This window comes from Scomber japonicus, chromosome 3, assembly GCF_027409825.1.
Source record: "Scomber japonicus isolate fScoJap1 chromosome 3, fScoJap1.pri, whole genome shotgun sequence".
Classification (NCBI taxonomy): domain Eukaryota; kingdom Metazoa; phylum Chordata; class Actinopteri; order Scombriformes; family Scombridae; genus Scomber; species Scomber japonicus.
The window spans coordinates 30065611-30080317 of record NC_070580.1 but is presented as its reverse complement, the minus strand read 5'-3'; the positions used below and the strand labels follow the sequence as shown (position 1 = coordinate 30080317).

General features: G+C 37.0%; 1 protein-coding gene across 1 annotated transcript; it reads left to right on the top strand.

Moving 5' to 3' along the window:
- The first annotated feature begins 4057 nt into the window (after positions 1-4057).
- On the top strand, positions 4058-11330 carry dram2b (DNA-damage regulated autophagy modulator 2b). The gene is made up of 7 exons (XM_053316550.1): positions 4058-4210; positions 5631-5698; positions 6727-6869; positions 6968-7145; positions 8927-9009; positions 9664-9756; positions 10771-11330. Exons 1-7 carry the CDS (start codon positions 4080-4082, stop codon positions 10903-10905), a joined length of 831 nt encoding a protein of 276 aa, XP_053172525.1. The 5' UTR covers positions 4058-4079; the 3' UTR covers positions 10906-11330.
- Positions 11331-14707: the final 3377 nt, after the last annotated feature.

The window sequence follows — 14707 nt, the reverse complement described above, 5'->3', positions numbered from 1 at the left end:
ATTGAGAAAATAGATCAAAATATGATGAAATGTGTTTTTTTTTGTTTTACAGGAAAAAAAGTTGCAATACTTTGAGAAACAAGTCACCGAGATAAAGATGTAACTTTGACACATGAAGTAGTAATTGTAAAGTTATAATAGTAATATATTCTAAAAGTTGTAATATTAAGAAGAATCACAACATTTCAAGCTGTAATTCTATAATAGACACAAGTTTTGGTTTTTAATGTACTTTTTAAATCATCTCAACGCCACCATCTAACTTTCACCTTCATTGTGTTTAGTGTGAAATTAGAAACCTTAAAATAAAATCATCTTTGTGGCTTGATACTAACCAAGGTTTAGTGAGGGGGTAAAAATACTTTTTGTGATTCGTGTGAATTAACCCTTCAATGAACACGGCTCAACGTTAACATAACTAAACGTCCATTTCTCTTATAAAGTGATTGAATTTGACTGATTTCATTGGGTGTAAATGGTTACATACATTCTGCATTAAAGAACAGTGTTGATTTTTATTTTTTAATCCATTATTTTCTACTGTTGATGTGTCTGTAGTCATGTCTGTTCACACACTGGGTGTTTCAGGAAGGAAATGAGAAATGAACTGATGCCCAAATCTGCATGTGTACTATACTGATGTACAGTTTGTACTATAGCGAGACATTTCTTTGTATAACCCAACTTCCAAAAAACCATCAACTAAACTCTTTTTTTCATAACGACCCTGTGAGATAAAGTATCGACAGCCTCAGCTCAGCATCGTAGTGTTCATATAGTTACTGAAGTCAGGTCCACTCTCTCTCATTGTTACTAGTAAAGGTTTGCCTTAAACACGTTTGTTTTCTATTGTTTTGTACAGAGATGAAGCCTTTCACAGTGACCTTGTTGTCACTGTGTGCGTCTCTACTGTCAAAGAAAAAAAAAAAAAAAGGCTTGTGTGTAAAAGTTTGTCTTCTGTTGGCCAGACTGGCAAGCTCAGGTATATCACCAGTGTGCAGGACAGTGTGTTCTTATAGACGACTATGGTAAAACGAGATCACCTGACAATCTCTCCTCTCACCTACCAATGCAAATAAATTTCATACTCCCACCTGGAACCGGGTTTCTAACTTGTGTTTTACTGGAAAAACATCAAATCCATCAACGTCCTGAAGGTTGATGTCGTCTGTTGAAAACCAGCGATGATGCCTCTGAAAACATCTTTGAGTTCAGAGCTCTTCAACCTCCTGAGGATGGTATGTTTTTGTCTTTTGTTGTTAAGTTGAGACTGAAGCATGTCAGGACTCCATAATATATAATTCCAATACACAATAATGTGTAGGAGAAGAGGTTTTTATACAGTTTTCCATAAAGCTGGTGCTAAAGCAAGAGGTTGTAAAGTATCGGCCAATTAAAGAACAAAGCAGCTATAAATACATTGAGGATGGCATTGTAGAAAAACTACAGAAAATGGTCAGATTTCACACATGCCCTAAATTAAAGAACAAAACAAGGCAATTGTGAATATTTATATGTATATATAGAAACATAATTGTAATATGTAAAAACATAAATTAAGTTTGAAAAAGTTTCAGAAGGAGGTTCAGTGGAAGTTTAGTCAGTGAATGAGGCCACACAGTGTAAGGAAACTGATGATTTAAATAAATTAAGGTTAATGAGTAATCTGACAACACTGTATTGTGTGGTACTTTTTGTTTCATCATTAATCATTCACATTCATAGTTTCTGCAAAATATTGATCGTTAATGCCTGTCTGGTGTAGATATTTAACAGAAATCGTATCATAAATGAGGCCTTTGTTCATCCTGCTATCAATCCCTTCAGGAAATTACAATTCACTGATGGAGATGGCACAAATTCTAAAAAAAAAGAAAAAAAAAGGTGACATCCAAAAAGGTAATTTCCTCAGAAAACTTTCCATGCACATAAAAAGAGAAAAGCTGCTCCAAAATCAAGCCTTTTTTCCCTTTTTTTTTTGCACAAACAAAAATAAATCAATCGGTGATCAAGGCGCGCTGTCACTTGCAGTACCGACTATGGCCACAATCACCCAACATGGCGCTGTTCCTTCAGTTTCTCCTGCGAGTCATCAATCAGGGCAGTAAACTCCCACTGTTTACAGTCACATTGATCTGCGCATGCACACTTCATGCTTATCTGAAGCCTAGCGACATTGTGGCAGCGTTTTTAAACTTCATTTTTCTTTTTTTTTAACGTGGAATTGAGGCTCATGATCTCTGCTGCACACCGAGGATTACTTAACGGAGCTGTGGACTCAGGATCCTGGGTGTGACACAAGTGATTTTGGAGAAGTTTAAAAAATCCTGCAGGAAAGATTATGGTGGTTTGAGGACTCGGGGATAACGTGAGTGTCATTATGTTTGGGTTAAAAACTGAACTGCTTCCTCCATCTGACAGCTGTTTGATGCCACAGAGTATATTTATCTATCAGCTGTGAAATTAGTGATCTTTGAACATACACGTGTTGATCCGACAGTGTAATGTAATTGGCTTTGTGTTGCTCTATAAGTAAATGTTAGTGTTTATATATTGACCTTTTAAAAGCACAGTTTTATGTCTGATTTTGTCCTGATGAGTCAAACAGGCCTTTTGTCCAACATGTGATGGTTTCCCTCCTTACATTGACTCATGTTTTAACGGGCTTTGGTGTGAAAGGCGGGTGACACAGTCCTTCACTGATAGAGGATTATAAGGAAATATCCAAACTTGCACCTACTGTCTGTTTCACTTCCTCTAAAAGAAAACAAGAAACTCTTCACACATCAACACCTTTATAAATATAGCTCAATGTTAGATCCTTTATTTATATGTTAGCCTTCATCTTACCTACATATTTAACATATAAGAACTTCAAACTGGGGTAAAAACAACTATATTAGCAAAATGTTTATTTATTTCTTCTTTATTATTAAATATGTAGTTAGTGTCATTTGAAAACAAACAAAAAGTAGATTATTATTGTTATTATTATGATATAGGAAAAGTAGTTTGCATATTGTGTGAAATTAAAATATGTAGTTTCCTTTGATACAAATTGCAGATTTAATCCAAAGTACAATCTCTCCACTAAAGCCTTCAACATGACTGACAGAGCGCCCCTTCCTCACTAATCATGTGTGTGATACTTTAAATTAGGACTCATGACAAACAGGAACTCAATTAATGGTTCAATCTATTGAAAGTGCATGTAGGCAGGATCGGAAATACATCAGCACTTTTAAGAAGTATTAATTCAAACAGAAACAGAAAACAATGATATGAATTCATCAGGAACAAAGTGATTAGACAAAGTTATAAAATAATAATAAAAGCACCTGTGACATGTGACAGGAAGTGTTCAGTACCTCAGGGGTCTGCAGGTTCCCCAAAACTAGGAATAACCACGTCAAAGTCTTGTTGTGATTAAAGATAGATTTTCCAGGAGTGATTTCACCAAGACAACATCATAAACACTGTAAACAACAACTAATAAACAGATATGACAGATATGTCACACACTGATAACAAGGGAACATAATATCCAGTTAATATGCAATTAAAGGTCAAGGACAGATATCCAGTTATGATGCTTAAACAGGTAACATTTAAATAGTTTATTTGAATCTTTATCACTTCATGTGTCACAGTGAGTAAGTTTGGGATAGAAGAGCCTCTCATTCGATTCATTAAAGTGAACTTTGCCTCTCATAAAGTCACATGATCACATCCTGACTGCTACATCCTGATGGTTGTTTACTAATCTAAGCGGCTCACTAATCTGGTGTTTAACTTGTGTTCAGTGACAGATTGGAGTATTAAAATCTTCAGTGTGATGACTGTTACTCCTTCACTTCTAGCGTTTCAATGAAAAACAGCAAACTGTAACATTTGAGAAGCTGGAATCAATTATTTGATGATTAATTTTGTATTAACTAATTGCTTAATCAGCCCTATTAATGTTTATTTACACCAACTTTTTTGTTTTGTTTTACAGTGATGAACTGATACTGAAAAATGTCATTGTCTTTTTCAGGACCAAGTTTAACCAACACACACACACACACAGTGCAGAGACCATGTGGTGGTTCCAGCAGGGGATGAGCTTCCTGCCCGCCGCTCTGGTCATCTGGACCGCGGCGTCCTTCATCTTCGCCTACATCACAGCGGTGGTGCTGAACCACGTGGATCCTCTGGTGCCTTATATCAGGTCTGAGACACTGTACACACACACACACACACACACACACACACACACAAAACAAGTTATTGCTACTTTTGCCTCACAGAAATATAAAAGATTGGAGAATTTTCTTCAATGAATAAAAGAATAAATGTAATGTTCTTGTCTCATGTGTCTAATCAGGTTCTCTTTGTCTAGTTTAGGGGTTGACATTTGGAAATCTGATGACATTTGAGATCATATTTATTTATAAGAAAGGTTCACAAACTTTCAAGCAGCACTGCATATTTCCCACAAATAGAGCTGTGTGCTGTTTTTCATTCATTTGACGCTTCCGTTTCTCTAAAGTCCTCCAGTTCGTAACACAGGCTGTCTGTTTATAAATGTGAAGTCTCAAAGCCCAGATGGCAATAATCCTGATGACATCACCGCGATGCCATTGGTGTCGTCTCCAGACCCACAGAAGACATGAAACCAGTGGAAACCAGTATGAATGGATGTGTAAACAGAGCTAGAGAAAGGAACAGCACTGGGGCCTTAAAGCAGATCTGGCATCCACATAGACTTACATTGTGAAATAAACGTCTGTAAATATCACAAAGTCCACAAAATGACTGATCACATTTCAAAAGTGTAGAAAAGTTGCACAATTTAATCATTTCATTCAAGTTAGTAGAGCGGTAAAGTGGAAGTTAGCTGGCAGAAGTCTAGTGAGCTGCTCCATGGACACATTTGCAGAATGTGTAATCATGCTCTACAGCAGGAAGTGGCTTTTTTGGCTTCATGTGATACTGAACGGGGCCCCACTTATGACACTGTACTCACTTCTCTATTTACATCCATTGTTGTGTGTTTTCTGTTAAACTGGTTTCTGGCTTCTTGTAATTTTACATGTGACTGTCAGACTCCGCCTCTGATGTGTTATTTGTGTTTTCCTTGAACGCTGCTGCTGGACTGTGAGACTCCAGAGCACTGAAGCTCATTCTCACTCTGCTAGTTGATCATGTTTCCCACACACACTCCCACACACACACTGATTCATTTATAACCACAACTACATTATAGCTTTTCTAACCAATCATCACTTCCCCAGCTTTCAAACTGACACATAAAACAGTCAATCATGAGACTTATTTGATCAGAAACAACTTTTGCTTTATTCTGATTGGATAACGCTGCTGATCTTGGACATACGAGGTTTCCGATAGCAACGATAACAATCAACATCAAAAGAGCGGGTCAAGCCTCGGGTCATATTTTTGTTGAGCCTGACAAAATAATTTTATTCTCATCAATCATGGAGGGCCCTTTTCAGATTGGCCGTATGGTAGACCCTTTTTTTTTGTTCATGTGTCACATTTTTAACACATTTGAAACGGTTTCTTTCGTCTTTTAACAGAATTGAAGCCAAACGTGGTCTTAATGAACTTGTTATTGTGTGTTGCAGCGACACAGGAACGATGGCACCAGAGAGGTGTGTGTTTGGCATCATGCTGGATGTGTCGTCCTTTTTGGGTAAAACTCACTCACTCTCTCTCTCTCACACACACACACACACACACACACACACACACACACACACACACACACACACAATCACTTTCAGAGACATAACATAGACTTGTATTCATTTTCTGGACTTACCTTAACTAGTGACCCCAAAATCAGCCTTCTCCTAATTGGAGACACAACTTTTGTCCCCATTTGTACAAGATGTCCCCAATTAAATGGTCCTAAATCCAAAATTGCCAAACATAGCACACACACACTCTCACACTCTTTATTATAACCTGTTCAATGTCTGCATTTGTCAGATATGAAACAGTTACAGTCATTGCTGAAAATATAATTCTTGAGCTACAATATTTCCTGGAGGTGCAGAATAATTACCAAGACCTGATTTAACATTTTAATAAATAAAATAAAACTAAATAGTTGATGAATAAATTTGTTCAGGAAGTTCAGAGGGCAGCAGATAAACACAGTCATGCAACATCTTTATTGGATTAATTTGTTTTCAAAATCAATAAAGTAGGGCTAAATTATTTCATTATGTATTTATTAATCATTTATTATTTTAAATAATGACACAATTAACATACTGGCATCATTCAGTTGATCTTTTATACTGTTGATGGGACAAAAAAAATACATTTTGAGGAATCACCTGTAGAGAATCTCACATTGACATTTTTCATTATTTTCTGACATTTATACAGTGGACTGAAAGAACAATTAATTCATCAAGAAAAATAAAGATGAATTCAGGACAGTAATTGTTGGTTGAAATTCTATTTTTTATTTTATTTCAACTTTATTTTCAATTCAAGTTTTAAATGTATGCAATTTTAGTTAATAGTGAATTTTAAAGATTTTTTGCAACAATGTAAATATATATTGCTGATATTTGGTTACTGGACTGTGTGTGTGTGTGTGTGTGTGTGTGTGTGTGTGTGTGTGTGTGTGTGTGTGTGTGTGTGTGTGTGTGTGTGTGTGTGTGTGTGTGTGTGTGTGTGTGTGTGTGTGTGTGTGTGTGTGTGTAGGTATGGCCACAGTGTACGTGCGTTACAAACAGGTGGAGGCTCTGCTGGGTGACAGCGAGATCAGACTCCAGAGAGTGAACCGCTTCGGGCTGCTGCTGGGTTGGATCAGCTCCTTCGGGATGTGCGTGGTCGCCAACTTCCAGGTGAGTTCTGCTGCTGCTGGTCCTGGATCAGCTCACACCTGTACAGGGTCTGAACGTGTCTGCAGTGAATCTGTGTGTGTGTGTGTGTGTCAGCGCAGAAGACCACGCTGTTCTCCATGCACCTGGTCGGGGCGGTGCTGACCTTTGGGGTCGGGGCTCTCTACATCCTGGTTCAGACGCTGCTCTCGCTCAACATGCAGCCTCACGTCCACAGCAGGACCATCTACCTGGTCCGCCTCGGTATCGGACTCTGGACCCTGTGCAGCATCATCAGCAGTATCCTTTAATCCTACAGTGACAGATTATTGATTCAGTCAGAGCTGAAATGTAGTGAGGTCACGAGGTATGCAATGAGGAAATATGATGATAAGTCCTGAAGGTTTGTTCAGAAGCAGATAGTCACAACTTTTTTATTAAAGTATATTTTTGGGGCTTTTTGCCTTTAATGTACAGGTTAGTAGAGAGAGAGACAGGAAATGGGAGGCAGAGAGGGGGGCAATGACACGCAGGATAGGACCGCTCGGCACGGGATTCGCCTGCTTGAGGACTGTAGCCTCAACACATGGGGCGGGGGCACTACCCACTTAGCTAAACACCGCCACTCGCTTCAGTTTTTAAATAATTAACTTTTTATTGACATCAAAATACACAAGGACAACATTCACAAGGAGGTACTCAATGAGGAAATATGACTGTTTAAGTCCTGAAGGTTTGTTCAGAAGCAGATAGTCACAACTCAGTGAGGATGAACGTGTCCTCGTCACTCATTGTCGCTTCCTTTTTTTTAATAATTAACTTTTTATTGACATCAAAATACAAAATTCCTTCCACAAATGACATCCTGTATAAATGTCTATTAGACATACACAGCAGTAAGAACTCCGTACAGCAGATGCAAACCATAAACAGAAATAGTCTTATAGTCATCCATAAAACAAAGTAAAACAAAGTCCAAGTTTTTGTTTTCAGTTCTCTCTCTTATTGTCACTCCCTTCTTACAGAGTCATTTCTCTCTTGATGGAGGATATCGAAAAACTTGTGAAATGAACAACTTAAAGTCTATAACAAGAACCAAAGGGGTTAAAGGGGTTCATAAGATATAATACTATTACTCTACAGTCTGATCTCAGTGGTGATACAAAGTCAACCCAGTTTTTCCAGTAATACTTAAATTCACCGAAAACGTCATACTCTCACTTCTTGTGTCTCTTCCTCTACGGGAACTGAACGACCCCTAACCCACAACTTCTTGAACTTGAACTTTTAAGGTTCTAGGTCAGAGGTTTTAAAAGTCTGAGACAAAGCTGAGCATAATGTGCCTCTCTGCTTTTAGTTTACTTGCTTAGTTTCGCTCAATTCTTGGATGCCTATCGCATCACGATTATGTTATTTGATCCTGTAGAAACTCAACAATTGAGCCAAGATAGTTTAATATTTCTGTTTGACATACTTCAGACTACACTGAATACTTAGTTTGTGACACTATGAAAGTGCGAATAAAGGGAAATTCCCACAAATAACTGTATCTCTGAGATATGTCTCTAACCAAATCACGTACACACACATAGGCCATTCTATGTGATCTCCTTTTGATCAGTAATGTAATAGTTCTCCTCGTGCACAGCTGGTATTTCAGTTACAGGAACATCTTAAGCAGAAAGTCAAAGTTAACCACCGGACACTGAGCTGACTTCAATGTGCTGCTTCCTCTGGTTACTATAATGTTTTTTCACTTCCATTCACTGAGCTTCCCTGAAACTGGTTGAAGTTTTCCCACCCTTAAAACCCAACGTTTCCATGGTGCTGCTTGAATCCAAAAACAACGAGGTGACACTGAAGAATCGACTAAGAACTGGCTGCTGGATGCAAAATAAAATAAAGCAACACAGCATTTGTTAAACACATATTACGCAGTATCACTACGTGTTATATGATAAAATAATTATACTACCAAAGTGTTGCAGGATATTTTTGACACACACTCGTAGTAGTGCTTATTTAAAATGCTTTATTAATGATCTGAAAACGAGCTGTGATCCTTATCATCGTCCTGTCAGTGTTTGTATCATCAGTCATCATGTACAGCAGTCTGCCGGGAGTCGACGTCAAAAACAAACTGCACTGGACCCCTGGAGAGACGGTCAGTAGTCCTGTGTGTGTGTGTGTGTGTGTGTGTGTGTGTGTGTGTGTGTGTGTGTGTGTGTGTGTGTGTGTGTGTGTGTGTCTATTGGTGTTAAAGAAGGGTTTCATATTCTTGATGCTGTTTCAAATGATACATGAGTTTTTATCACTGATTAGAGCTGCAGTGATTCGTTTTTTAATCTAAATTAGTTAATCAACAGAAAATTAATCCCCAAACTATTTTGAATAATAATTTTGATTCATTTTAAAGAATAAAAACCTACATTTTCTGGTTCCAGCTTTTTAAATGTTAATACTCACTGGTTTCATTTGTCTTCTATGATGGTAAATTGAAAATTGATTAATGGAAAAAATTGAAAAGATGAATTGATCATTAAAATAATTGTTAGTTGCAAAGTTCTCAAATGTTATATATCTAAACACAAGCAGCTATACAAGAACTTTGACTAAAATACAGTAAAAACAGGAGACATTTTGACTCTAGAATAATCTGACTAAACATTTGTCACTATTCAGCTTTGGCCAGTTTTTGATATTCAGTGTTTTGAACATGTTTCAATCACAGTAACAATAAAGTATTAAAGTTGGATAAACAGTCCTGCAGCATCACTATTCATTATCATTTATCATTTTTATGTTTGTGTTGTTTCAGGGTTACACCGCTCACATCATCAGCACTATATCTGAGTGGTTTCTGGCCTTCTCCTTCATCAGCTTCTTCCTCACCTACATCAGAGATTTTCAGGTATTCCATCTCATCGTTTCATCCAAACAGCTGCTGCTGGAGAGCTCGTCTATCTCGTTTCATATTTCTAGTCAGAAACAACCTGATAAATGATGACGAAACAAAGCCGTCGGGTATAAGGCAAAGAAAATATTCTGAATTCACTCCTACAAAGAAACATTTAAATCCTTAAATCCTCCACAAGAAGTAAAACGAGGACATCAGTATCACTCATGTCTGTACGGTAAATGTTCATATGCCTCTGTCTTGTAAGATTTACTGTACGTAAAGAGGTTACGTGCACAGACTCAAGTTGCTTCACTGCAGCAATAAAGATAAAACATAGAGACAAGAAGACTTTAGGTAACCTCTTGCATCTTTTGTAAATTTGGCTTAAATATGAAGCTACAGCAGGCAGAAAGTCTAGAAGCAGCTAGCCTAGTTCTGTCCAAAGTTCAAAAAGTAGAGAGTACCAGCACCTCTAAAGCTCCATAATTATTACATTATATTTAGTTTGTTTAATCCAAAGAGAAACCAAAGTGTCAAGTGGTTTTAATGCAGGGTTATGCCTAGGTTTACGGTAAAACCACTTGGCCTTGTTGCTAATTTGTCCCAGTGGTCAACCCCAGTACTGCAACAGAAAACACACGTAGAAAAGCAAGTTTCTCAGCGGGAGCAACACCAAAAACACAGTAGCAAACCTGTAAGCTGGTAATTTTGTTTGGCTTTTGCACCAGAGGAGAAATTTTCATTTGCATGGATGGGCGTCATCTTCAAGTCCAGCATCGCGGCCATATAATACATCAGTGGGGTTATACGTTGCATTGTTTCTTGTGACTTTATGGATTTTGTGTTGGTTGCCTCAATAAACCTCCAGGGAGTCATGGGTCCTGCTGTTCCTCGCCAAAACATGAGAGCAACATGGAACTAACTAAAACCATATAATATTCCTTTAAGGTCTTATTAAACAATCTGGCTTAACAAACTGGGCATTTTCTAACTTTTTATACTCTTTTTTTTCTCTTTCATGTGAAGAAAATTACTCTGCGGGCAGAAGCAGATTTGCACGGCAGCCACCTGTACGACTGGTCCTACGGCGGCATCCCACCGTCACATCGCCACAAACCTGAGGCCTCCGAGTCGTCTCCGCTGCTGGCAGGAGGAACATGACCGGCAGCAGCACAGCGTCCTACAAGAAGTGCTTTTACACCAATTTACACTTTCTAATTGTATTTAAAGGCTTTTCAGAGTTTCTTAAAAAAAGGTGGTGTGGCAGCTTGTAACAGGGTCACTTCAACCGAATATATTCTGTCTCTCTCTTCTCTGTTGTGGTGTCTCTACAGTCGGACAGTCTGTCTCTGGTCTCTGAGATTTCTGCCTCCATCCCAACACAGTGGAGGCAGAAATCTCTAAAGATACCATCAGAGGAGAGAAGAGTGTTCTTTATTTTTTTATTTTTTTTAATGAAGCATTTTTTGTGAACTGAGCCTTTAAAAACCAAAATATGACGCTTTGCACTTTTCCCTCAAACTGCATCAGCCTCTCTCGCTGACTTTGTCCTGTTCAGGGCTGCACTTTGTACCCTTTACCCTTTACACCCCCCCCCCCCCCCCCCCCCCCCTTGTTGGTTTTTAACTCTCCGGTGTTTAATGAAGTTATAACTTTACACATGTTCTTCTTTACAGACCTACGGGGGGTAACAGAGAAGATCATAGTGGAAATAAAACTATCTTAAAAATGTGTTTATGCTTGAAATCAGCGCACAGATTATTAAACTGTTTTGAGGAGGGTTTAGTTTCCTCTGAAGTTCGGCACACAGGACGGTTGTCAGTTATCAGTCTGTGCTGCCGTTTATCTGCATCATACTCCTGTTTCTTTGGAGGCTTTTTCTTTCTTTCTCTTTCTTTTTTATACTGGTTGGTAGGTGTTAAATTGGTGAGACAGGAACTTAACACAGCTCCCCCTGCTGGAGAATCAGCAGCATGACGAATGTGAGTCGGTGCTAACGGTGTGCCGCCTGAATAATTATACATTTATACAGTATTTAATTATAATTAATCAATGTAATAATCCATTTTGGAAAATGACCGTGAATGGATTCAATTAGCTTTGAAATAAAGTAATACATAATAATAAAAGACACCATTACATTTGTAAATTATTAATTATAAAGCCCCTTACTCTGTCTTTATGTATTGGATTTGTCACTACATTTTAAATTGGTTTTGCAAAATTAATTTTATGATGGCTTTTAGATTTGACTTTTAATCCATTTCCATAATGTGTCTGCTGATTACATCTCACTGTTTGTTTGTCTTGGTCGCTTTAAAGGAGCCCTGTGGAGTTTCATATTGAGAAAGTGTCTGTTTACATGTATTCATTCACACTAAAACACACAATATTTGTACTTGAAGTCTAACAAATGTGTGGAATGATTTTTTTAAAATTCCTAAAACATTTGTAGAGGCAGTTTTAAAATATATTTTAAATAACGCTGGAATGATTAGTCAAACAGAAAATTAATTGGCAACTAATTTGATACAAAATGTCTTTTAATTAACTTAAAAATGTCAAATATTTGCTGGTTTCAGCTGCTCAGATGTGACACTTTGATGCCTCTCTTCATCGTACATAAGAATAAACTGAATATCTTTGAGTTGGGGCAAAATAATAAAATTTGAAGATGTCACCTTGGACTACGGTAAATTATAAAGAGCATTTATGATCTTTCAAAATGACTAATCTAGTAAATGATCGGCAAATTAGTTGACAACAAAATATAATTGTGAGTTGCAGCCCTCATTTAAAATAATGCATTATTTACTTCGTCCTTTACTAGCTGTCGTCATCTTCTCTATCTTCAGTTGAGTATCATTGTGTGCATTAAAACAAACAAACAGGGATCAACTCATTCAAACACTGCTCTATAGCACATGGTCATAAACTCCACAGTGCTCCTTTAATCTAAAGACAACTAACGAGAACCATCTAAATTAAAACCAATCAGTGTTATATTTACCAACTTATTATTATTATAACTTAATGTGAAATTATTCTGAAGGCACATACTAAGTAGTAGCTGCTGGTGACTTACTGACAACGTCTTTATAAAAAAACATTAATATTTTATCAGCTGAAGACAAACTTGACCTTTAACCCTGAGATGTTCCTGTACATATCTGTTGTACATTATACATGAGGCTAATAAAGATTTATTTGTTTGTAGTCACTGTGTGCCATGCTTTCTTTACTTCAGACTGCAGCTAAGTTCAATGTAAACTTCATATTTAGTCTTATTCACATCATTTAATCAATATTTTTGATAAGCAATACTTCAGCTGACTGTGTGTAATGTGTGAACTTTAGCTTTATTTGAGATTTTTAGTCTCTTTTTCTTTCATGGTTGATTCAGTCTCAGTGTTTCTATTAAACAAGCTCTGATAAACTCGCTGTACGTCATCTGTCCTGCAAAGAACGGTCAGACAAACAAAGCTGGTGAAGAAAGAAAAAGAGCTTGATATTACCGTCATGAACTGGTGGAGGCCAAACTGGAGCTAAAAGGAGAGTAAATATTAGACTTTTATGGCTCATTGTGTAACTCTACTCTACTCTGCTGGATCTTTATCGGTTTGAAGCTGCAACAATTAGTTAATTCATCTATTAATCATTTGACAGAAAATGAATCGTCAAGCATTTTGATAACTGATTAATGGTTTGGAGCAATTCTTTGATTACAAAATGCCAAATTGCTCTTGTTCAAGCTTAAAATGTGAATATTTTACTATGTGTGTGTGCATGATAGAAATGACACTCAGATGAAGGCAAATACATGACAAGTTTTAATTTTTCTCATAAAACTATGACATTTCTATGCAAAGCAAACATTTGAAAAGATTCACTCCCTGAATTTGTTTTAGTGCTATATGATTTGGAAATCTGGGGGATTTTGGGGAGATGATAAAACAAAATGAGGGAGTGCATCTGTAAAAACACGGAAAATCAGATTTGACAGGCATCAACTTTGGCAAACTGATTCAATATTATTTATATTTAATATCGACCCCATGGAAACTCAGATTATGCACAAAATATCTCCTCATCTGCGTCATACAGTAGATTTGGGATTTTTTCTCCACCTGTTGAAGATGATGTGACATTTACCTCAAAGGGTTGTTAGTTTTTTTTGTCTGCACTCTGTACTGACAATCACAAGAGATAATCAAAAGTATAATAACATTACAACACATTATTATTTCTCAAAATTAATGGCTTCAACATATATATATACATCCAATTATAACAATAAATAATGACAGAAATTAAAGAAGCAGTTCGTAAAATCAATGTTAAAAATAAAATCCTGATTGACAACACAGAGGATGAAAAATAAAATCCTTTCTGTCTCTGAAGCTTCGTGTGTGCGTTCGGTTTGAGTTGTAACTGGTCGTTAAAGGGTCAGTTCACCCAAATAATAAAAACATCTTCTCTCTCTCTCTCCTCCCTCTGAGTGTTATCTCTCCAGTCACACAGATTTGGTTTCATTCATTTAGGTTTTGAGGCATCTGCTTGTAAGATTTCTGTGTCCACCTCCAAACAATGAAGGCAACTGGAATTTAGTTTTAAAATATATTGACAAAAAAACAAAACAATTCAGCAGCATCACATCTTTCAGAAACTGACCCTGTGAGATCTGAATAATCCTCAGAAAACACTAGAAAGTTAAAGTATGAAAGTATAGTATGTATAACTGTATGTTTAGTATAGTGAAGTATTGAGAACTGTTGAAAATGTGTTCTAGGTTTTAAATCATAATTATGTTAAACACTGATTTTGAATTTTGTTATTTTTTGAAAATATCAGAGTAGCACTTTTTAAATACAGGCACTCGTGTAACTTTCTCTGAATTCCACTGTTGTGAGTTTACTTTGTCTTTTGATATCAAATGAACTTTAGACGATGATGATTTGATGTG

What these genes read in the sequence shown, in the direction of transcription:
- dram2b (XM_053316550.1), top strand. Translation starts at nt 4,080, where the DNA reads ATGTGGTGGTTCCAGCAGGGGATGAGCTTCCTGCCCGCCGCTCTGGTC. An exon ending in GCGTGGTCGCCAACTTCCAG is followed by an intron (nt 6,870 to 6,967) that starts GTGAGTTCTGCT and finishes GTGTCAGCGCAG; the next exon opens with AAGACCACGCTGTTCTCCAT. An exon ending in CCTGTGCAGCATCATCAGCA is followed by an intron (nt 7,146 to 8,926) that starts GTATCCTTTAAT and finishes TCGTCCTGTCAG; the next exon opens with TGTTTGTATCATCAGTCATC.